The sequence below is a fragment of the Xenopus tropicalis genome, chromosome 8, assembly GCF_000004195.4.
Source record: "Xenopus tropicalis strain Nigerian chromosome 8, UCB_Xtro_10.0, whole genome shotgun sequence".
NCBI classification, from domain to species: domain Eukaryota; kingdom Metazoa; phylum Chordata; class Amphibia; order Anura; family Pipidae; genus Xenopus; species Xenopus tropicalis.
The window spans coordinates 46,460,514-46,485,924 of NC_030684.2; the positions used below are offsets into that span (position 1 = coordinate 46,460,514).

Genomic DNA, 25,411 nt, shown 5'->3' on the forward strand with positions numbered 1-25,411 from the left:
GCGTGTTAAAAGTACAACCGTAGCCAAAATAGGGTTACACTTGCATGAAGGAAAGTATTTCCCATAAGTTGTGTAACTGCCATAACAACTAGCAGTGATCCTTTATCTGAAAAGGGGCTGGAACTAGGGGTAGGTAGAAGATACATTTGCCTGGGGTGCACTGATGGGGGCGCTGGGCAGGCACCTCTCTTGTCTACTCTTATTCCATGCTCTCTTGTTATTGCCATTGCCCCCTTCACTTGTCATTGCGCGGCTACCGCTTCCTCACCATGGCATTGTGCATTTGGGGGAGGGTGCAGGGTTGAGGTAGCATAGGGTGCTGGTCAGGGGTGCTGCTACCATGAGGCGATTTGAGAAACTCACCTCAGGTGGCAGTGCCCCCAAAGTTACCAGGGGTGGCAAAAAGCTGCAGTTTTTAGAACGGAAATTCGACTCTGCTACACTAGCGATCCAGCACCCCCCGGACCCTCTCCGGCGCTGTAAAGGTAAGTGTGGGGGGCGGCATCGGAGTAGCCACCTTGGGCAGCCCAGGGCCAAAAATGCCCCTGGTGCTGGTCCGCTTGGCCCACCCTTGATTTGAAATTCAGATTCCTTTTTTTTTTTATTACACAATGCAATATAAAGAAAACATGAGCTAATTGTAGTTGTGGCTATCACATAGAGACATGTATGAGAGAGTGTGTGGGGGGAAGTCACTACATTTTAGGTATCTTTTCTTGGCCTTCACACACTGCTGAGAAGCAATTGAGCCTACTATTAAGCAGAAAGTTGGAAGATATGAAGAGGAGAACAAACAAAATTATTAATATATTTAATTATGTGACATCTAGTCACATACATACTCTTTGGGTGAAAACACACTGAGCAACTAATAGCAGCTACTTTCTTAGGTTCTTGGCACACGGGGAGATTAGTCGCCCGCGACAAAACTCCCTGTTCGCGGGCGACTAATCTCCCCGAATTGCCATCCCACTGGCGACAATGTAAGTCGCCGGTGGCATGGCACACGCTGCGCAGGCGATTTCGGCAAATCGCCGAAGTTGCCTCGCGAGGCATTTCGCCGCTGCATGTGCCATCCCACCGGCGACTTACATTGTCGCCGGTAGGATGGCAACTGATGGCAACACGGGGAGATTAGTTACCCGCGAACAGGGAGATTTGTCGCGGGCGACTAATCTCCCCATGTGCCAGAGCCCTTACAGCTACTAAACACCAGAAAATACCCTGCCATAGACAATACTGAAAATTGCCTCTGCTAAAACACACGTAGAGACAATTATCAGTAAATGATCAGCATCTAAAACACTGTTGCCTAAACCCTAAGTCAGGGATCCCCAACCTTTTATACCCGTGAGCCACATTCAAATTGAAAAAGTGTTGGGGAGCAACACAAGCATAAGAAAGGTTCCTGGGGGTGCCAATAAGAGTTATGATTGGCTACTTAATAGCCCCTATGTTGACTGGCAGCCTACAGAAGGCTCTGTTTGGCATTACACTTGGCTTTTATGCAACCATAACTTGCCTTCTTACCAGAAATTCAAGAATGAGCATCTGCTTTGAGGCCACTGGGAGCAACATCCAAGGGGTTGGGGAGCAACATGTTGCTCACGAGCCACTGGTTGGGGATCACTGCCCTAAGTCCTAACAGTCCACAATTGCTGGCTTGTTAACCAGAAAGTGGGTGGAATTTGAATTTTCAGCAGATCAAGATGTGACTGGGTTAGGATTTTCACATTTTCTAAAAAAAAATACAAGGCTCCCTATTGTTTTATGTAGTATTTTCCTATTCCTAACTTTGGCATCAAGCATTAGTTTTACTGGCCATGTGAGTAAAATACCAGCCAGGTGGCAACTAGCGGCATAATGGCGCAGCACTGGGCCCCCCTGAAAAATTTTTTGGAGGGGCCTGCATGCACTACATGCTACTCCCCCCCCCCCCCCGCTTACTCTTCTGCCTACGCAGGCAGTGGGTGAGCAAGTTCTCCATGGGGTAAAGTGGCTATAGAGTAAGCTGACCCTGCCATCTGGGCCACCCTTTCCCCCGATCACTGAAGCTGCTTCCACTGGTAGCAACACTAGACTGGACATCATTGGACATGCACCAAAGTGTGCAAAACCCTTATCAATTGTGTGAATTTAATGTGTTTTTTAGGCTCACTTTACACCATTAATATTTTTTTCTCCAGTTTTACTTGAAACCCCCATGATGTGATCACATTATATGGACTGCCTCTTACAGGAGTTTTGAGGGGGACGTGAAGTTATTTCCATGGAGGCAGGTTTTGTGTGTACACCACACAGTGCATAGTTCTACATAATTAGAAGTGAGACAGAATTTAATATATTAAATTTTAAATACAAAAATAATCCATCAGTTTTAATTAAAAAGATTGACAATGGCAGGTGCTGCTTCTGAGTAGGAAAATGATCTAGTTAGTGACACTTTGGTAAACTTCCTCTGTGTGTCCTAAGTCCACTCTGCTTAATTACATCTGACTGGCTCACAGGGGTCAGCAAGGCAAAATTAATTAGCAGAATATTGTTCTACATGAGACCAATCTGCATCCTATACACAGAAATAGAACTTTAATTACTGCGTCCACATGAATTTCACACTTTTACTGAAACTTTAACAGGAAAACAATTCACTCAAGTGTGCACATCTCATTAGCTGAATTCTTTTCTGTGGTAAACAGCCCAGTCTTTTCATTGCCCAGTAAGGTTTTTCACAATATTCAGAGCCCCAAGAAGTAAAGGAACTTGGGCTTATTTATTAAAACATATCTTACTTGATTTAAATGACAAAGATAGTACAAATCATCTTGTCATACACCCCAAGTAAATAAAATTGCTACATTTTACCCTGGAATAGTATACCTGTATAGTAAAAAAAAACTGGAAAGCCAATTCTGTTTGGATGATAACTGGGTCTTGTAAAATCATTACTGCAGGAGAAACTATACTGGTGAACATGAAGGGACTCTGTCTATTGTTGTTGGTAACTGCATCTCCATCATAAACTGCTATACTGACTATACCCAACTTTCTAATCTACAAATGCTTCTCATGGCACTGCCCACAATTTTATGATTAGAGGCTGGCATGAAACTTTATCAGAGCATTGCAACTTAAGTTGTTCTAGATAAGCATTAGAGCCCCTAAGCTCACCTTTAAAAACAATAGCTGAATAATAAAAAGTAAAAAAAATGGGTCATTGTATTTGTCCATTTGTAGGGGTTTGATTGTGTGAAAAATAGCAGTTTGTGTTTCCGTTTGCTATGTATTTCACATCACCATACATGTAAGATTACTTAGATTGTAAGCTCTATGGGGCAGGTACCTCCTTCCAACTGTTTCTCTTACCACATGACATTTAATCTGTGTATTTATACTTATTGATTGTATGTATTATAGTATGTGTAGTCGCTGTATGTACTGTTGTAAATTGTACAGCACTATGCATTCTTGTAGCGCTTTATAAATAAAGTTATACATAAATACATTCCAGAGACATCTTCCATACATACCAATGCTACAACACCCCTAATGGTCATAAATATTCAAAGCTTAAATTCTTATTTTGTGACATTGTGAGGCTGATTTATTACAGATAAAACTGAGGAATCCAGAAGGTTCAGAGATTTTAATTATTTTATTGCCCATAGAACATCCTTTCTGCCTTATGTGTTTAGGTTTTTCCATGGTCTTTCATGGTTGTGTAAGTATGGGGTCTTGAGATTTTAATGCTTGAATATAAGTTCCTGAAGCCAAACTCTGCTTTCTGATTCACCTATTCCACTAGCCAGTTCTATTCATCCAGGGCTATAATAATTTAGGATTTGTATTCCCAAACCATTTACTTATTGTTCTCAGCTGGAAAGGGTGTAATCCTTCCTCTTCCAACACTACATAAATCAATTCTAGAATGGGTGGCTCCTGATGTCTTCTTGAACACCAAGATATTGCTTCTGATCCTTTTTAGTAGCTAAATGATCAATGGAAAATTATTTAAATCCCAGCAAATTGAGCAGAAATGAACAATAAATACATTTGTGAATGTGGCAATATTTCTACCCCACTGTTGCTACCCACCTTGTCGAGATGATGTGTTAGATCTTCATCCAGCCAGTCAGGTATGTCAAGTTCATGGAATTTGATGGCATCAATTAGCTGCTTGTTGTCACTGTCGTTAAACAGTGATTGGCCAGTGGCCATTTTTCAGATTGTGATGCCAAAAGGCCACCAGTCTACTGTTGCACTATATGCTTTATCGTGTAGAATCTTAAAGTGATACTGACACCAGAAAATAAACCTTTTTAACATCTTTCATAACATTGTCTTTGCATGAGCTTTATAATTTTGCCATGTACGTATTTCCTGAGGCTTTTACATTTCCTATCTGATCCCCCATGTTTCTCTATGAGGGGGCTGCCTTATTTGTGCAGCAGTAGTCCGTTAGCATTAGAAGCTATAACTGACAGGCTGAGAAGGGACAGTCAGGTTGGCAAAACATTTGGGTTTTGGAACTTAAAGTAACAATTACTCACAAAAGCAGCCCTATCAGTGAAAAATGATCAACATGGCCAATAGGTAACTTTTTATGTAGATTCATATTTTAAAAAGTAGTTTTTTCATGTCAAAAAAACTCACTTACCAAATTGCAAAATGGCACCTATTAAGTATGGCTACTAGGATAATATTGGCAACAGTGTTCAGTGGATTCAGAGTTTATGGCATGCAGTGAATAATGTATGTGACCAGTTGGTTTCCATTGCTAGGATGAGAACAGTCACATTTTCCAGATCCCAATAGGATGTATGGGCATAACTCAGCCACAGGCAAAAGAAGCTACATCCACTGGCCTATTATGTACCAGTACCTACAGTGTACTGTAATACCAATATTGATGTAGTTTAGCATGGCTATTTTATATAGTGATAATGTACACCTGTTGTAAAATAAAGGGGTTTTGGAACTTAAAGTAACAATTACTCACAAAAGCAGCCCTATCAGTGAAAAATGATCAACATGGCCAATAGGTAACTTTTTATGTAGATTCATATTTTAAAAAGTAGTTTTTTCATGTCAAAAAAACTCACTTACCAAATTGCAAAATGGCACCTATTAAGTATGGCTACTAGGATAATATTGGCAACAGTGTTCAGTGGATTCAGAGTTTATGGCATGCAGTGAATAATGTATGTGACCAGTTGGTTTCCATTGCTAGGATGAGAACAGTCACATTTTCCAGATCCCAATAGGATGTATGGGCATAACTCAGCCACAGGCAAAAGAAGCTACATCCACTGGCCTATTATGTACCAGTACCTACAGTGTACTGTAATACCAATATTGATGTAGTTTAGCATGGCTATTTTATATAGTGATAATGTACACCTGTTGTAAAATAAAGGGGGAAATTATAAGTCACTGAGGATTTTCATGACCAAGTGTTTTTATACAGGTCCTGAAACTCCAAGGTGACTTCTACTATCCTTATATTTTACAACAGGGGGTACATTATTTATTATTATACACAAGTTTCAGTGAGTCATTTGAAATTACATCACTAAGCACTGATTATAATTGATGACACCACTAAGCTCTGTTTATAAGGATGTAATTTAAAAAATTAATTCTGTGGATCTTTCCTACTAAATATCCCACCATCAACTTCTTAGAACTTTCTGAGCCTCCTTTGCGCATGCACTGTTTGGTAAAATCAGAAAATGTAACTATTGTATGCATGCACAAGTCTAGGGGGCACATTTACTAATCCATGGATCCGAATCCGAATGGGAAAAATTCGGATTGGAAACGAACATTTTGCGACTTTTTCGTATTTTTTCGTTGCCGTTACGACTTTTTTGTAAATTGTCGCAACTTTTTTGTAGCCGTTACGACTTGCGCGAATTGTCGCAACTTTTTCGTAGCCGTTACGATTTGCTCGTATATTGTCGCAACTTTTTCGTATTGAGCGCTCATAAACGGCGGGCAAACCTTTCAGGCTTTGCATGATTTTGGAAGCCTCCCATAGGACTCAATGGCACTCTGCAGCTCCAACCTGGCCCAAGGAAAGCCTCCCATAGGGCTCAATGGCACTCTGCAGCTCCAACCTGGCCCAAGGAAAGTCACAATACTGAAGCTTGAATGAATCCGAAACTTTCGTACTCGGCGCGATGGCCACAAAAAAGTTGCGACAATTTGCGCAAGTCGTAACGCTATGAAAAAGTTGCGACAATTTGCGAAAAAGTCGTAACGGCTATGAAAAAGTCACGACAATTTACGAAAAAATCGCAAAATACTGATAATTATGAGAAAAACTCATTCAGACGTGGATTAGTAAATGTGCCCCTAGGAGTCCAAAACAGACACAAGGGAGCCTTGGGAAATAAAGGTAACATGGCGGCTTATATGCTTATAAGAAATGACAACAAAGGAAAATGAACACACAAAAAAAACCCCTATAATAATATAAAAAAAAGGAGAATATAATTGGTAGTGATATCATAAGCAATGTTATATGGTTTGAGTGGAGTTATTTGGATAGCATCAATAGTTCTTAGTTGCTAAGAATGACTTCTGTTATAGATGGTATTTTGGTATGTGTAGAAGTATGTGAATGATATATATAAGGGCGCTTTCTTATTTGTATTTTGATTCAGTCTGTAGGTATAACATTGTCCTTTTTGTACTTATTTAATTTATCCAAATATCATTATGGGCATCTAGTTTGTCGTCCAACCAAGCTGATAGATAAGAAATGTTTTGTATATAGTTAAATCTTTGGTGCAGTTGCAACAGTGATAGAGTGGGGGACAGCCAATTAAGAGCAGTCACCCATCTAGCAGCTGCTAAGATCTGTAATAGTAGGGATTTACAATCTTGTGGTATCCTCTTATGTGGAAGGCAAAAGAGAGCTGATTCCAGATTAGGTTCCACGTTAACGTTAAAGATCTTTGTGGTTAATTGAAATACTTGAGTCTTCTAATGTTAGCATCAAAGAGGCAACTTACAAAGTAATAAGCAGATGGTATATTACGCCACAGTGTAAAAATGCTATCATCCCAACTGCTTCTCCTTTATGCTTCTCCTTCAGAGGATGTGGAAATATAGGAACTTACTTACATGCATGGTGGCAATGCCCCATTGTGGAAAACTTCTGGTATCTAGTATTCTCCGACTTCTTTATGTTCTCTTCCTTTGTTCTCTATTTGAGGCCTGGGGGTCTGAATCTCTGAAATCAGAATGCATTCTCTTGTTATTTAACTTTTCCTCTTCATCTATGTCATGTTCTCCTGTTCTTTTCTTCTCCTTTGAGGACAAGGGGTCTGAATTTCTGAAATCAGAATGTAATCTTTTCATTTTCTTATGTGGAAATCTCTCCTGCTTCTGCTCTCTCTGAAGTCTTCCAAGCAATTGTCATTTCCCAAGCTGAAGTGACACATATGTTTTCCAACTGACACTTTACATTATCGACAGTGGGAAAACATTTGGAGATTAGTTGCCCCAAGCTAGAGGAGATTAATTGTGGGGCGACTAATCTCCTTACGTGTAAGGGCAGGGGTACACCGGGAGATTTGTTGCGCCGCGACAAATCTCCGTTGTCACGGGCAACTAATCTCCCCGCAATGCCATCCCACCGGCTAGAATGTAAATCGCTGGTGGGATGGCATTCGCGTTGCTGCGATGTCCCGCAGTCGCCCGAAGTTGTCTTGAGAGGAAACTTTGGGTGACTGCTATGCATATGCCATCCCACCGGCAATTTACATTCTAGCCGGTGGGATGGCATTGCGGGGAGATCTCCCCATGTACCCCTGCCCTAAGTGGCGTTATTGAGACAACCTTTATAGTCCCAAATAGAAATGCTATCTAATGATCATTGGCAGATTGCACTGTTCTGTTTTTGTTGATCTCAGCTATTGTATCAGTAAAATCTATTCTCTGTATATTACGCTCTAAGCAAAACTGAATGAATAATTGGATTTATAAATATTATTTTTTAGAACATTCATTTATTAAAACTTAACTAGCTTAATGCTGTTATTGTGATTAAAACTATTATTTATAGAGAGAAACTGATTGGGGCAGCAAATGTGCAAGATCGCTAAGTGGAGTTACAGTGGAACACATTGACATCTTGACTTTTTTTTCAAGAACCAGGGAGCTGAGAAGAACCAAGGACAAGCAGGGCAACATGGGACATTTAATCATTTAAATAGGGACAGACAGAGTAGTAGGAAGGATCCTCAACCCAAAGTTTGCCTAAATGTGCCTGATACAGGGACAGCCTGAGCACTACTACTAAAAAGTATAACTGGGCTCCATAGTGAGAATATTAGCCTTCCAAGGTGACTTCGGCTTTGTGCGTTTTTATGGACACCCTCTAGGGTGCAGACACATGTGCAGGGGTAGGGGGCAGGTGCACTTTTTGCATCACTAGCTATGCCACTGAGGGGGCACATTAATCCATTTACTTCCCTTTTAACCACAGGCAGGCAGACAATAGACTCTCACATAAATGTCATTAAATTTGCTATCCCATAAAAATACATTAAAGGAGAAGGAAAGGGTTAAAAATGCAACCCCATACATGCATAGGCCTCATGTCCCTGTAGCTGATCGCTACATTTTTTTTTATCTTTCCAGCAAGTATTTTCTGAGCACTTGCCGATTGTTCTAAGCGCTGTTTATCAACTATTGCGGCCGCCATGTTGGATATTTAAATAAGTCCAACATGGCACTGCTTAAAGGGGACCTGTCACCCCAAGACACAACTCCAAATTATTTTCTATATTGTTAGTTAAGCAAAATAAACGTTACTTACGCTATATAAATAATATAATGCTTGTTTCCTTCTGTCTTGGAATTACTCAATCAAAGCAAGCAGGCTGGCACCATTTTGTGGACACAGTTATGAAGGCAAGCTTTGTATCATACCAAAATCTAGTTTATGTGCCAGAATGGGGGACCAGATGCCCATACACATGCACTGGCTACACAGTTGAGGTGGAGGGAGGGGAAAAGTGAGATGTGCAGTGACATCTTGGTAGTGCTGAATGGAAAGCTAAAGTGACTGTCTGCCTAAGGCATAGAGGCGGGGCAAGCAATATATGATTGACAGCTGGGATTTTTAAATGCCTTTATAATGGGTTTGGATGTGCTAATATAAAAATGATTTTGGGTTTCTTGTTTAATTTGAAAAGGACTTTTATTATACAGCTTTTTATGTCTGGGTGACAGGTCCACTAACTAAATGCGCATGTGCGAATCTTCTCCCTCCCCCTAGATGTGAGTGCGACCTACTCTACCCTACTGTGCACTGCGCAAACACAGGCACGAGCTTGCTAGTAAGACGCGCTCACAGAATATATAAAATGTGCTTCCTGATAAGCGGTCTTGGTTTAGCTGTAGGAGCATGGAATTATGGGAATCTTCTTTACACAGCTCAGCATTTTTTCTTCCTGTTTGGCCTCTGATCATCTGAACAGGCGAAATATGGGGAGACTTAAGGGCACTATTGATATAACTGAAAGTATTCCTGCAGCTTGAGATTAACTCTCTACTAACCTTTTCTTGTCCTTTAAAAAATAGATTATATGCTTTCCTACAAACATACATAATCCTATTTTCTTATATTTACAGAACATCACATACTGTTTATGACACAAAGTATTCATTTTAATCATGCCATTACGGCTACTGAGAGTTTGCCTAACTCCTTCTACACCCCCTTGCCTTGCAGGCTTCCTTTACACGCTATACAATTGCCCGCATGACAACAGGACTGTACACAAAGGCACTGATTGGCCAGAAGTGAAAGAGGAAAGCCATGCAGACACGCTCACACACACATGGGAGCTGTTAATTGGCTGATAGGGTAAGAAGGCGGGACGCGTAGGAGTGATCGGATAGGTATAGGCGGCACTGACTTGAGGTAATTTATGGAGGGGTGTGCCAATCAGCTATGGGAGGAACTTATCGTAAGGGAAGGCGTGGCTATAAAGGGCATTATCGTGCATAAAAGATATAGAAGTACGATTTGGACAGGATTACGTATGCGTAGCTATGCCAGGCTGTACAGACCTTATAACCATCTAAATCGTACCAGTGGTGTTCCTCTCTTGAATTGGTGCTGTATCAAAATCTCGCGAATTTTGTCTTCTGTCAGTGACGCGTCTAATCACATGACACCTGAAAGGGCCGACAGGAAGATGGCGGGCAGCGCAAGAGTAGGATGGGCGGGGAACTTGACAAGGAGGTGGTGAGGAGCGCAGGTAGTCATGGAACACATATCTACTCCGAAGGTGAGTTGCCGTGTATTTATTTAATACAATTATAACCGGGACATTGTCAGGCTACTACTCTCCACTCTTTCCGTACCATCGAAGGTGGAAGAGTTTCAGAGTTGTAGTTTGGCTAATGTAGTGCTGTCATCCTCTGATACATGGAATGGAATAATCCACACGTCCGTCATACGCACAGTGTGTAGCTTGGGTTAAAGGGCCAGTAACACCAAATCATCACATGAAAGGTTTTGCGTGCAATCACATGTAATGCAGGGTTCTGTTGTGCTGGTAACAAGTGTGTGTTTGCTTCAGAAGCACTGCCACAATTTATATATACATGAGCTGCTGTGGAGATTTAGGCTGGAATTGGGCAGTCGGGCACTTGTGTACACACAGATACACAATAATCCATGCCAAATACTCAGGGAGATAAACAGTGCTCAAGTGCCATTCATGTATCTACATAGTGCTATCCACTGGGAACCTTTTCTATGAAAACAATTTAAAGCAGTCACTGCACCTTTAAATCTTATTCTCATTAAATAAGTGTGGCTGGGGTGTACATATGACAATTAAGATTTCTTGCCACATTGTTTTATTTTACTTGCATTGTGGGAGTGGAAGAATTACATGTTGATTTTGCCTGATAAGGAGTATTTGCCAGAAGGTGGGAAAGCAGAGCCTCATTGTTCTAGATCCAACCATTAGAGTCTGTGACATGTTCTCACTAAGGGTGAAGACACATAGAGCTGCTAGTAGTTAATACAGACAATGCTGATCATTTTCGCAGCTACTAAAATCATGAAAAGACCCTGCCATAGACAATACTGCAAATTGCCTCTGCTTAAACACGTAGAGACAATTATCAGTAAATAATCAGCATTGTCTTCTTTAGCAGCCACAAGTAGCTGCTACTAGTAGCTCCGAGTGTCTTCATCCTTCGCAGAGGAACTTCTCAGTATTGTCTATGGCAGTGATCCCCAACCAGTGGCTCGTGAGCAACATGTTGCTCACCAACCCCTTGGATGTTGCTCTCAGTGGCTCCCAAACCAGGTAGTTATTTTTGAATTCCTGACTTGGGGGCAAGTTTAGGTTGAATAAAAACAAGATTTACTACCAAATAAAGCCCCTGTAAGCTGATAGTGTGCATAGAGGCTGCCTAATAGCCAATCTTAGCCCTTATTTGGCACCTCCATGAACTTTTATGATGCTTGTGTTGCTCTCCAAGTCTTTTTACATTTGACTGTGGCTCACGAGTAAGAAAGGTTGGGGATCCCTGGTCTATGGCAAGGTATTTTCTGGCTTCTAGTATCCGTGACAAGTAACTGCTACTAAGTAGCTCTGCGTGTCTTCATTGCTTGGGTTTATTTTTATTTATTTTTACTAAGACCTTCACTATAGAAACCTTGGGGTTTGGCATAGGACCAACTGTGTTCATTTTTGCAGAGAAGTTGCCCCTTGTTACAGAAGTAACTCAAAACTTTTGATAAAAGACTCTCCGCACTCTCACTACAAGCTCTTCCTCACATTCAAATTAAGTACGTTTCCTGGTACTTATATAGTTCTGACCCATTTCCTTGGCACTTTACAGACTTTATATAGTTTCCACATTGGTTTCTGTGCCAGTGGAGCTTACAGTTTAAAGATACTTTCACATTTACACACTGTGGTCAATTTTACCACAGGTCACTGAATCTGCCCATGTTTTTAGAGTGTAGGAGGAAACTGGATTAACCAGAGGAATCCCATGCAGACACGGGAAGAACATGCAAACTCCTTGCAGATAGTGGCCTGACAGGAATCAAACTCAGGACCTCAGTGCTGCATGGCAGCAGTGAAGCTATATATTCTATATAAATTACTTCTTTGCTCCATTTCTAAATGACACCCAGAGTGCCATAGAATGTGCCCACTGCTTCACACTGCCCTAGGGACTGGAGACCTGTGTGATTTTGCATTTTGTTTTCTGTGGTTTTTAAATGATTAGCTTTCCTCGTTTGCAGTGTAGTTGTTGGGGGTCATTGTAAGGCTTCAGTTGTATTGCTTTTCTTGTTTTTGTATTATTTATTTTACAGGTCCTCCTCAGGTCATCCATTTAATTTAAACAATGCTCTCTGCTTGCTAGGGTTATTAGCCCCACCAAGCAGATAATAGGTTATATTCCATCCCCATAAGCTGCAGACCAAAACTTCACTGCACAATTTCAAATATTGCATTGCATTTTATTATTGTAAATACTTGTACCTTTATTGCACACTTTTATTATATTTAATATTTGTATTTTTTTTTGTTTTGTTTGTCTATGTAAAGTTGGGAGGAACACGGGTCAAAAAAATTTCATTACAGTAATGATGCTTCATTGATATTTGTATATGACAATAAACTTGAAACTTAGGGGGAACCAAAAAATATGTCATTTAAAAATAAAAATATGACAAGTTGCAGTTTGTCTACCCCATACTGAAATATAATTTGAAGGGAAAAAAAAAACCGTTATGTCTCTATGATGTGGATATAGTATTGTACATTTTGCAGTTGGTATTTTATTATTCTAGGCTTGGTTTGAGCGGACATCTAGGAGATTAATAGAAAGATTAAAAAACATCTTTTAACATCAATAAACCCTCGGGTAATAAGTCACAACAAATCAAGACCAGTTATAAAGTGTCTCTGTCTTGCTAAGTTAATTTTAGTTGAGCTGTCTCTTACAGGGGTTGTAATCACAACTAAAATTTGTCTAATGAAACCACATATAACACTAAGCAAATCTCTACATAACATTAATGACACATTTTAAATGTTTTTCTTTTTTTAAAAGTTATTTGTAAATGTAGTTGCTATTGAAAGCAGTATCTGTTGATTCTCTGCACTGCTGGTTTTCATTATTGAAACAATGTCTGCAGCTTATGTGAAAATCTGCCACACTGTTTCAGGAAATAAGGTGTGCAAAGGAAGAAGTGAAATGATACAAATGTTTCAGGTTAGGTCTGAACACAGCAGCCAGCTCACGAAAAACAAATCTCTATACATGTTGGCTTTGTGCCCAAACCTAACCCTATACATTTTATCACTTTAGTCTTTCTTTGCAGTTTTTTATGAGGGCATAGTTCTCATAAACTGCCAGTTTGGGAAACAATGCAAATGAAAACGGAAGCAAAGGATTGAGTTAGAGTGAAACAGATAGGTGTGTGCTCTAATTGATTCAGGCAGGATATATGCACTTATAAACTGAAAGCTGTAATTAGAAACTCTCTTGATGCAGAATATTGCAACTGAAGAGACCAGTTGGGGAAAGTAGAGCAAATTCTATTTACTCTTTGTACAGATCCCTAACTAGATTTCACTTGCTGAACAATTTATCATGTATGCTTCGGCTTCTTTCTTTAGAAAAAGTACTATAGTCTACTTAGTCTACAGTGTTACTATAACCTGCCAGGCAAGGCTGCTGTCTTGGCCCCTCCGTAGTTGTTACCTTATGAAGACCATTCATGGGCCAAACCATAGTCCTTACCTGACCACTCGTGGCGACATATCTGTTGGTCAGATTTAAAAATTACATTGGGCCAACTATAAGCTCAGCCCCACTTTGGCACACCATATGGATGGCCAAATTGGGCAAATATCCTCTTTTCTGATAACCCCACCAAAGGAGTGGATCTTGCCATGTATGACTAGTTTGAGCCTTCTCTCTTTTGCAGAGAAAGTGTTGCTGTGCATACTTCTCACAGCTCTTGTTTGCTTTTTCACAAAGGGAAATATACTGTAAACACAATAATTTCTCATGCACAGTTATGCACGCTATAAAATGTATTGTAACGTAGTAAAGAATGAGCATCGCAGAATAGCATTTTGTTTTAAAAATTCTTTTGCAGGTGGAGAATGTAAAGTTATTTGATCGCTACACAAATAAGAGACCTGCCGTTGGGACTTTGTATTTAACAGCAACTCACCTCATCTATGTGGAGTCTGGAGTTGGAGCCCGTAAGGAAACATGGGTATGTGTCAATTAATACAGCTATCCTGGCCCAGGTTAATGGGCATGTTAAACACTACCATGTCTCTGCCATCTTTTTGTTTCCTCCTTTCAGGGGGAGACCGAGAAATGAATTTTAGGGATCCTGTAGGAAGACATACTTAGTACTTGTCATCTGTTAATATTTACCTTTCTATTTGGCCTTTCTCACTACTCATATTTAAATTTTCTGGTTGCTATACCTAATAACCAGGGTAGAGATTGTGTGGCAAGATTTTCAATCATTTTTAAAGCTTTTTAATATTAAATTTCCCTTTTAAGCCTATCACTTAATCCACTGGCTGAAATAGTGTAACTCTGTGCTCCCCCCACCACCCGCAAACAATAACAAAAATATTTTCAGGGAGCCTGGCACACACCCTCAGCCATACATGCGCCAACCCTTACCCCCCATCCCTGCCACTGAGAAAAGCGAGCAGGTGAGTGGCAAATTTTATTGCACTGGTGTGTGAGACTGCCATGCATTAGACCCCTGCATTGGGCCTTCCCCCTCTGGGCTGTGGCATGGTATTACACCACTGTCTGGCTGGTTGCCAGAGTCAGAAGCAGCAACACTCCAAATCCTCCCAAAGTTCTATGACAGGTTCAGTAATATCACAGGGGCAAAACCATTTTTTATGCATGTTGATTGCATTTTTATGTGCCAATGTTGATGCCCACACCTGCTGAGATTTTCCCGCACAGAGTGGTTATGTACAATACAGCCACATTCTGATTGACTGAGCAAAGCAGTTATATAAGTGCCTTGCATCTGTCACTATAGGAAATTTTTTTTTATCCCGCTGGAGTATTGCAAACAGATTTGCATTACACATTGATGCTGTCTGTTCCTTCTAGATCCCACATCATCACATTTCCTTAGTGGAGAAGCTGGCACTTAACACCACTGGCTGTCCACTTGTAATTCGCTGCAAGAACTTTCGAGCAGCACATTTTGTCATCCAGCGAGAAAGAGACTGCCACAAAGTGTACACGTCGTTGCTTAAGCTTTCCCAACCAGGTACTGGAAATTTTGGTACAATCAAAAATAGTTACTTGTTGTGCTCCACCTGTTACAGCATTAAATTACCATCTGTCTGTTACTTCAGCTGCTGAAAGGATGCTGGGAGTTCTAGTTTTGCGTATCTTAGGGTGAGGGTTGTCTCTTTGATGTGGTAGATGAAACGCCAGTAGTGAAGCATTGAGTAAATTGATATTAACGTTCTTCTAATGTCCAATTGGTAAAATATCATTGATCTCTTTGATTCCCCTATCCTTTTCCTGAGCTAAAGTCTTTTTTTTTTTTTTGTAGGCACACAGTGTAGTGTTGGAATTTTCTTATTTAAGACTGTATAGATGTTGTATTCTGGCATGGATTGCTGCGAGAAGACATTGTTCAGTTATACTCTAGCCTGTCCCAATTGTGCATCATCCTCTAACCAGCATATGTAATAGAGGCACCTCTAACACCCATAAACAAGGAATCTCTTGTACTGTGTTGGGTACTGCCATTGGTTTTGAGCCTAAGTTGCTATTGGGGGGGGTAAATCCATTATAGGGAACTATTTCTGATAGTAGAAAACTGTTTTTTGTTTTTTTTTATATATTTGGGTAATGCATTCCCATGTCTGAGATTCTGCATTTAAAAGTTGTAAAAAGCTTTGCAACTTTCCTATTTCAATGGTACTGCAATTTAGCTTTTTAGAGCTAACCTAATATAGCTGCTTGCACTTTTATAAATAAATATATACAGGTATAGGATCTTTTATCCAGAAAGCTCAAGACCTGGGTTTTTCCTGTTAAGGGATCTTGCCATAATTTGGATCTCCATATCTTAAGTAATTTAAAAAATTATTTAAAAATGATATAAACCTATCAGGATTGTTTTGCCACCAATTTGGATTCATGTAGCAATTACATGTAGCAATTACAACAGGGGGCTCAAACTCAATTTAACTGGGGGCCGCAGGAGGCAAAGTCAGGATGAGGCTGGGCCGCATAAGGGATTTCACAAAAAATTGGCTTTCAAGGGATAATGCAAGGCACGGCGGGCGGGAGCTGCTGATTGCGGAAATGACGTTATGCCATCATAACAGTTATTATGGGAAGACGTTCTGTGTGCACAATTAGCTGCTAAGGAGCTAATTGTGCACACAGAACGTCTTCCCATAATAACGGTCCATTCATTGCTTTTGAGAAGGCGTTGGTGCGGGCCACAAAATACTGTACCGAGGGCCGCAAATGGCCCGTGGGCCGCGAGTTTGAGACCCCTGAATTACAAGGTACGTTTTATTTTTACAGAAAAAGGTAATCATTAGATGAGAATTAAAATTAGAATTATTTGCTTAAAATGGAGTCTATGGGAGGTGGCAGTCGCGTAATTCAGAGATTAACTGGTTCCGTATAACCTATCCCAGATCTGTACTAAAAATAAATTCCAAATACATATTTCAGAGCTATATGTCTGAAGCATGGCTGTATTGTTTTAACTGTTTTACTCAGAGAGGATGAAAAATTAGAGTTTCACCAGATACATACATTATTTGGCCCAATGCTGAATCTTCCACAGGTTTTGCTAAATGCTGAAGGGAATCTGAACCCTAATTTGCATATTAAAATTTGATAACATTTTAAAAACCAGCGTCCTCTGCAAACAAAAAATGATCTTGTTCAGTTGTCCAGAGATAAGGGGACGCTTACTTTAAAGCAGTGATTCCCAACCAGTGGCTTGTGAGCATGTTGCTCCCAGTGGCCTCAAAGCAGGTGCTTATTTTTGAATTCCTGGCTTGGAGGCAAGTCTTAGTTGCATCTGTACTGCCAAACAGAGCATCATGTTGTCTGCCAGTCCACATAGGGGCTGCCAATAGCAAAACACAACCCATATTTGGCACCCCAGGAACTTTTTGCATGTTTGTGTTGCTCTCCAACTCTTTTCACATTTGAATGTGGCTCACAAGTGAAAAAGTTTGGGGATCCCTGCTTTAAACATGATGGAAAGCGGGTAACTCAAATAAAAGCAGGAACACATTTCTCTCTTTGCTGTTATATCTGCTAGCTATTTATAATACCCTTTTGTGTTTTTCAATGACTGAACTGATTTTGTACAAAGATTTTGCTTTAAACCACTGTCTTAATGATTGGTTAAAACAAGAAGAATGCTTTCATTAAAACAATCACATTATTTTGACAAGTCCCATAATTTGATTGTTCTCCTGACTTCATGCAACCATTATCTATTGCTTTCTAAATAGTGCTTGGAGAGACCTTACTGAAGGAGAATAACCTTGTGCCCTTCAGTTTCCTTCATGCGTTTCTGATTGCTGATTTGACAAAAATACAAAAAACACACATTTAATTATAAACTTTTATGCCCTTGCTGTTTTTCCTGTTCTTTTTAAAGGGAACCTATCAAGATTTGTTTCCCTAACCGGAGGTGCTGGCTAATAGCCTGCAATCCAGTAGAGGGAAAAAATATTTTTTTCTAAAAATAAAATAAGAAAAGCAACCAAACCGATGAAGCTTCCAGTACAAACAGCATGCACATAAGTCTTTGTGCCATTCATTATCAAGGGGGGTTCAGATGGTTGATGCAATTCTTTTGGGTCTAAGTAGTGTTCATTTACAAGGGATCCTCTTGTACTCCACTACCTTACACTGAAGGGTATGAAATGCACTGGATTTGAATAGTATGTGGGATCACATACTATTCAAACACTATTAAAGGGGCAGTATGCCACCTTTTCGACAAGAGTTTATAGGAGTGGTTCACCTTTAAAGTTAACTTTTAGTATTTTATAGAATGGGCAGTTATAGGTAACATTTTTAGCGCCCTTCATTATTTTTTTTTTCTTTTATATAGTTTTTGAATTATTTGCTGCCTTCTAACTCTTTGCAGCTCTCAAATGTCAACTCCCGGCAGCCAAAAAGCTATGGCTCTGAAGCTACAATGTTAGTTACTTTTTATTACTTCTCTTTCTATTTAGGCCTTCTCCTATTCGTATTCAAGTCTTTTATTCAAACCAGTCCCTGGTTCCTAAGGTAATTTCTATCTTAGCAACTAGCTTCTGAAACTTGAAATTGGAGAGCTGCTGAACACAAATTTAAATAACTAAAAAAAATACAAATAAAAAATTAACACCAATTGCAAACGGTCTCAGAATATTATTTTCTACATCAAGCTAAAAGTTAACTCAAATGTGAACAACTCTTTAATGAACAGGACTTGTTTTGATTGTACCTTTTGCCCATTATTTTAATGGCAAAAAAGTATGGTTTTGGTTATTTCTTGAGCTAAACAGGGAGGGAGATTAAATTACTTCATATTGGTCCTTGTGGGGTAGATAATTAGATTACCTATGCTCATATAAACAGAAACGATTAGGGCAAGGGCACACCAGGTATATGCTCTGCTTCACTTAGCCTGTTTTCCAGAGAGAAGCAGATGGACTCCAATATGCTTCTATATTTAGCTGCAGTAACCGGCAGAATATTGGCCTGAGTGCAGCTACATGGAGCTAAATGGAGGTCTGCCCAACGTTTGTGTTTCGGCCAATCTCCGCTCCATGTAGCTGCACTCAGGCTGACGCTATGTCTGTGTGTGGCATACGCCTAATGTGCCATTGACCTTATGAAGTGGAATTGCCTTTTTAATTACCTCCAGAGCATCTTTTGTGGCTGACAGGTAGGCTAAGCTAAGTGGGATGGATAATGTGACCAATATTAGACCAGTAGAATCATTAATGTTTTAAAATTTCAAAACTTGCTATCGCAAGTAAGAGCTTATTCATCCCTGTATACCTTTAAATAGTTTGCATGCTATGCCCAAAGGAGTTATGTACAATATACATTTTTTTCAGTTTTTGTTAGAAATTTCAGACTTGCTTTGCTGTCATTTTGACAGCTCTGAGAAGCCTGGCATTCTTGTACAGGTAGTGCTGGGCGGTATGACCAAAAATTTATATCACGGTATTTTTCAAAATTATATCGGTATCACGGTATTTGACGGTATTTTTTTTTCCCCATGGATGATTAGGTGACCACCCAAACACCCGCCACCCGCACCCCCCCCACCACCCCAAACCCCCCCCACCATCCCAAACACCCCCCACCACCCCCCATCCCGCACGCAGCCCCCCACCCCCCCATCCGCACGCACGTCCCCACCCCAAACACCCCCCATCCGCACGCACCCCCCCCCACCCCAAACACCCCCCAACCCCACCCCAAACACCCCCCCATCCGCACACTCCCCCCCAACCCACCCCAAACACCCCCCATCCGCACACTCCCCCCCAACCCACCCCAAACACCCCCCCATCCGCACACTCCCCCCCAACCCACCCCAAACACCCCCCATCCGCACACACCCTCCCACCCCAAACACCCCCCCATCCGCACACCCCCCCCCCACCCCACCCCAAACAGCCCCCCATCCCCTTCACATAAATATAACCCCCCACCCCACCCCATCACAACCCCCCCAAACACAACCCCATCCCCTTCACATAAAATATAATTACTTGCCAGGCACCCCCACCAGCTCACATTGGTATCCGACTCTGAATGCGATGGCGCTTTTGTAGAGTGTGCGCGCTGACGTCACGTGCGCGCTGACGTCACGTGCGCGCTGACGTCACGTGCGCGCTGACGTCACGTGCGCGCTGACGTCACGTGCGCGCTGACGTCACGTGCGCGCTGACGTCACGTGCGCACCCGGAAGTATTCAAGCACACCGGTATGGGGGTATGTAGAAAATACATATCGGTTTAAAAAAAAACACTGGTGATCGGTTTTTACCGGTATACCGCCCAGCACTATGTACAGGTATGGGACCCTTTATCCAGAATGCTCAGGACCTGGGGTTTTCTAGATAAGGGGTCTTTCCATAATTTGGATCTCCTACCTAAAGTCTGCTAAAAAAATTATTTAAACAGTAATTAAACCCAACAGGACTGTTTAGGCTCCAATAAGGATTAATTATACCTTAGTTGGGAGCAAGTACAAGCTACTGGTTTATTATTAGAGAGAAAAATGAAATCATTTTTAAAAATGTGAATTATTTGATTACAAATAAATTACAACTATGGGAGATGGCCTATTCGTAACTGTCTGGATAATGGGTTTACGGATAAGGGGTCCTGTACTTAACTATGGCTGATCCAGTAACTGTTTCCCCTAGTCTTTGCTGTATTAAGTACTTCACACTGAGAAAGCTCTGTTCTCTAGTTTTGTTATGTTATGTTGGCACACAGGTAATTTGCCTGTTCCAGAATACTAATGATCATCTGTAAGTGGCTTACCATTTAAGGATTATTGTGCTTAAGTCTGCCCTGGAAGTACATATTACTTGATTATAAACTAATTTCAAACTAACTGGTGCACAGTTTTTGCATGGGTATAAAGCAAATTCTAAATGGTCCTTTGTCATAGCAGCAACTCCACTAGATAAGTTACAGCCCCGTGTGCAGTTTATAAACAGGCTTATTTGGGAAGACTGCATCCTGCTGATAGAATGTAAAAAAGGCAAAAGCTGCAATATTTCTGCTACTGTTTCTTATTCTTCTATAAAATCTTATTGAATAAATTCTCCATAGGTTTTCTGTTTCTAAATATCTTTTCTTTTCTAGCAAAATATGAAGACTTGTATGCATTTTCATACAATCCTAGCCACGACAAAGATGAGCGGGCTGTGGGATGGAAACAGGTTGACCTGGAGGTGGAGTTCCTTCGCATGGGCATCCCTAATGAGTTCTGGAAGCTGACTGATCTCAATAAGGATTATAAGGTACACACGTGCCTTTACTAGAACCCAGTGGAAATTACCCCTGTAATATTGCTGAATCACACTGAATGCATTTATTTCTCGCCTTTCAATCCTCTATTAATCCACACAGCTTGATTGAAGCCTGTTGAAGCTTCATATAAATAGAAAGAATAATAATAAAATCATTTTGTTTAAGTAAACATAAAAAAGGTATTGTGAGCCTAAAATAAAAAATGTTTGGTTTTTTTGCGTCTTTTTTTGCTTTTTTTTAAGTGAAATCCTGTTAGTTCTGAATTCCCTGTTATATTTATATGTATCTATATGTAATATATTTATATTTTGTGGTAATTGTAACTGTAACATGGTAATGAGTTTTTCCCTTGGTTTAAGTTTGCATTCTTTGCTTAAGGGAGAAGAGAAGTCTTATGAGATCCTGAAGCACCACTCCTATTTTTTCCAGGGTTTGCATGTCAAACATGATGATGTTTGTGCTTTTTTGTTGCAGGTTTGCAGCACCTATCCAACCTGTCTTGTTGTACCAAAGGAAGCTAATGAAGCTACAATTCTTGGGAGCGCAAAGTTCAGAAGCAGAGGGCGGTTTCCTGTGCTGTCGTATTATTTCAAAGATAACAATGTGAGTCACATGCGCCAACAGCTTTCTGACCTGTGCAGTGCTCAGAAAAGGAAGTGCTGATTTCCTGAGATTGGCTGAAGAGGAACATGACTGTATTTCAACTTTGCAGTCCTTGCAGAAGATATGATATGCATATATTTCCTATAAACCTGGGGTCTGAAAACTGTTTTGCCAACAGTATCAAACCACATACATGCTTTAAATCATTTCTGACATAGTTTGTGCTGTAACATTGTGAGATACTTTAGTCCTCTAAAAGAACAACTGTATGGTACAACTGTTACTAAAATAAGTGCCCTATCCACATAGAAGAGGGTGTTGGCATCTAAAATATTTTGTTGTGACTTCTGGCCATACTCCATAATCTCAGGATAACATATGCACATGTGTATAAAGGAGTCTTGAAGTGGACACATTTAGGAGGAAGTATGCAAAGCACAAAAAGCTTTATTTAGAAATATCTGTAATCACAGTTACACCCTGCCCTGCTCTGCTGAGCAATAAGAAACTTGTTATTAAGTAATAAGCAAGGACACCAGATTTACTGTTAAGGTAATCTTGGGTTAGTGTTAACACGTTTTAGCTTTAAAGGATTCAAAGTGACACGCACACATTAGCTACTCAAACAGGTTGACAAAGTAGTGTACTACGTGCCTACTTTTTTTTTTTATACAGAACCCTGTAAATCTTGCTGTTTTTCTTATGTACCTTACTGCCCTAACCCTCGCCTCCATTTAATGCTTACTGGTTGTTCATAACAGCTAATCATTCACTGACAGAGGGGACAGAAAACAGACTTTAGTAAAGTCTGATCTGTTTGTTAATATTTTGTAAAGTTTCTGAGGGAAAGGAACCATGATCTAGGGGCAACTTAGATAAAACCAAGCATACAAGAAATTGATGTTAATCGTTTGGTTTTAACACTCTAGTGTTGGAATACAGCAGTGCCTTTAATGCAAGTGGACTTATCTGATTTAGTCACTGCATCACTGGCTGCACCTTACAGTCATTGTGTCTTACTTACATATTGACATCTGAATAATAGGTTCATCTGTGCCTTTGGTAAGACCATAAAATATCTGTCCTGCTTTTTTGTTTGTGTTACTTAAATCTTTTAAAAGGATATTGTTCTCACATAATTATCCTCTTTGGTTATAATTATTTAATTTTTTTGCACAGGAGATTACAATACAGGATATGTCCTCTGTTTATTTTGGTTATAAACTCAAAGCATCCATTTATATTGCATGGGTTAAACCTCCTTATTGCTTCACGCTCTTTAAATCAGCCATGTGTATTCCAAGCAGTTAATTTTAATGATCCATAGACATGAAGGATAATTGGTCTTGTTTTAAAAGACAGTGGCTCTGATCCTGAGTGTATCTAGATATCCTTTAATAAAGCAGTGGTTCTTAACCTTTTTCCGAGTGCTGAAAAACACTTGAAACCTGCCCATGCTGCCTGGCGTTGAGTTTAATGGAAACAGTCCATCACCGCAGGTATAGCAGTTTCCATTAAACATAATTACAGACGACATGGGTGGTTTCAGGCTTTTCTCCAGTGGCTAAGAAACTGTTAGGTAAGACATAAGCTAAAAACAAAACAGATTTTCTGTTTTTTGCCTGAAAGAAAATTGAAATAGTCACATGTCAACCTGGAAAAGGGGTTAATCTACACAAGTATAAAAAATCCTAGGAACATTTTCAGCAGCAAAGTTCTCCCCCCCCCCCCCCAAACTGCATTACTGTTAATTGTTTTCAGTGAAAAATGTCCTTTTCCCTGATACTATACCTTTAAATTTAATTTGTTTTCATCCTATCAAATCTTTTCTATTTCCTTAGGCTGTGATTTGTAGGTGTAGCCAACCTTTGTCCGGCTTTAGTGCTCGCTGCGAGGATGATGAGAAAATGCTTGAGACAATTGGCAAGGCTAACCCAGGAAGCCCCTTCATGTATGTTGTAGACACGAGACCTAAGGTATTAAGTTTGGTTTAAGACTTTGAAAACAAGCTTTTACAGGGTTTTCTGGGACCATTTATGATATTTAGTTTTTTTAATAGGCATTAGCCATAGTCAGGTTCCTGTTGTTTCTAATGGAAATAAGATACATTTATGAGACCAGCATAATTACTGTAGAACAATCTTATTATGCTTAAACCTACATGTTGCGTTCAGGCACTTATCTTTTAAGGTTAGGGTCATTTTAGAAGGACCAAATAAAGCCTTTTTTCCCTTTAATACACATTTGCTTGTGATATTTTTATGCTTAAAGCTGCTGAATCCTGTTGGTTCTCCAGGGTATTATAGTTTGTGCATATGCAGCTTCTCTGTGGATCTAGTTTGGCCCTATATGCAGAGTAGGCAATGGATGCAAAACATTTCATTACAGCTAATCATGCTCTATGCCCCCTTTGACTTAAACATGGCTACCAACAGACTTGTTTCCACATTTTAAGGCTGGTGTTATGTTGGCAATTGCAGTAATGGAATCTTTAACTATTGTAATATAAGGCATACAGGAATAATCATTCTTTGTAGAGATGTTTTAAGAAATTAAAGTCCTTATGCCAAATTTGTGGCAGAACTTATGGGCTTTAGAGGGAATTTTTATATTTGTCATACGGCTGGATTGGCAAAATACAATGTTTGCAGATAGCTTGTTGTGCAGGAACAGGTGTGGATTGACATTCTGCTGTGTGGCTAAGGCAGGACCAATGTCGATAGGTCGGTTTTGCCTTTACTGCTGCACCTGCCACTTGCTGGAACTAAAATAGGTTTATTTATGAAATTAAAAAAAACATTTCTGCTTTTCTAAGCATTTTAAAAATATATTTTAGAAATAAGTGATATATCAACTGAAAGAATAGCTTTTTTTGTTGTTGTTTTTATCGGCCAGCTAATATCAGTGATTTGAAGGTATTAATTGTAGTGTTTTATAATATTTTAGCTTGACTGTTTCTTACCTGTTACTAAACAATGGCCTTTATTTTGTGTTTGACAGTTGAATGCAATGGCTAACAGAGCTGCAGGTAAAGGCTATGAGAATGAAGACAATTACCCTAACATTCGTTTTAAGTTTATTGGGATTGAAAACATTCATGTTATGCGTAACAGCCTTCAAAAACTTTTAGAAGGTAAATATTTTTTGCACCGTTTCAAAATTTATATTTATTTTGTTTATTTATAACCTGTATTTTTATACAGCGCCAAACTTTTTTTAAAAATCAGTTCCTGCCCCTGTTGAGCTTACAGTCGAAGGTCCCTATGGCATTCATGCACAGAGGGAACAATTTTTGATTAGAAGCCAATTAACCTGCCTATTAATTTCTGGATTGTTGAAACCGGAGTATTTGGAAAAAACCCACTCATACAAACTCAATGCCCAAGCCAAAACTGACAAAAATACATATACTGCCACACAAACCAGATATCTGCATGAAAATGTATACTTTCTCATTTACAAGCTGATATCTGCTCCATGTAGCTCCACCCAGACCAACACCATTTGAGCGGCCAATTGAGCTACAGCAGTGATCCCCAACCAGTAGCTCGTGAGCAACATGTTGCTCCCCAACCCCTTGGCTGTTGCTCCCAGTGGCCTTAAAGCAGGTGTTCATTTTTTGATAACTTGGCTTGGAGGCAAGTTTTGGTGGCATAAAACCAAGTGTAAAGACAAACAGAGCCTTCTTTAGGCTGCCATTCCACATAGGGGCT

At 40.0% G+C, this 25,411-nt stretch overlaps 1 protein-coding gene across 3 annotated transcripts in view; it reads left to right on the forward strand.

The window, feature by feature from the left end:
- The window catches only part of mtmr8 (myotubularin related protein 8), a 52,301-nt gene that overhangs the window by 14,386 nt on the left and 12,504 nt on the right, over positions 1-25,411 (forward strand). Inside the window, exons 1-8 of one of the 3 annotated variants that reach the window (XM_012967633.3) lie at positions 9,781-9,880; positions 10,172-10,307; positions 14,162-14,284; positions 15,160-15,322; positions 20,928-21,085; positions 21,570-21,698; positions 23,540-23,674; positions 24,699-24,831. In XM_012967633.3, coding sequence (XP_012823087.2) covers positions 10,284-10,307; positions 14,162-14,284; positions 15,160-15,322; positions 20,928-21,085; positions 21,570-21,698; positions 23,540-23,674; positions 24,699-24,831 — 865 coding nt within the window. In that variant the 5' untranslated portion in view covers positions 9,781-9,880; positions 10,172-10,283. Of the gene's footprint in view, positions 1-9,780; positions 9,881-10,016; positions 10,308-14,161; positions 14,285-15,159; positions 15,323-20,927; positions 21,086-21,569; positions 21,699-23,539; positions 23,675-24,698; positions 24,832-25,411 lie in introns of those variants that run through there. The other 2 variants (XM_031890833.1, XM_004915755.4) reach the window with 2 other exon arrangements.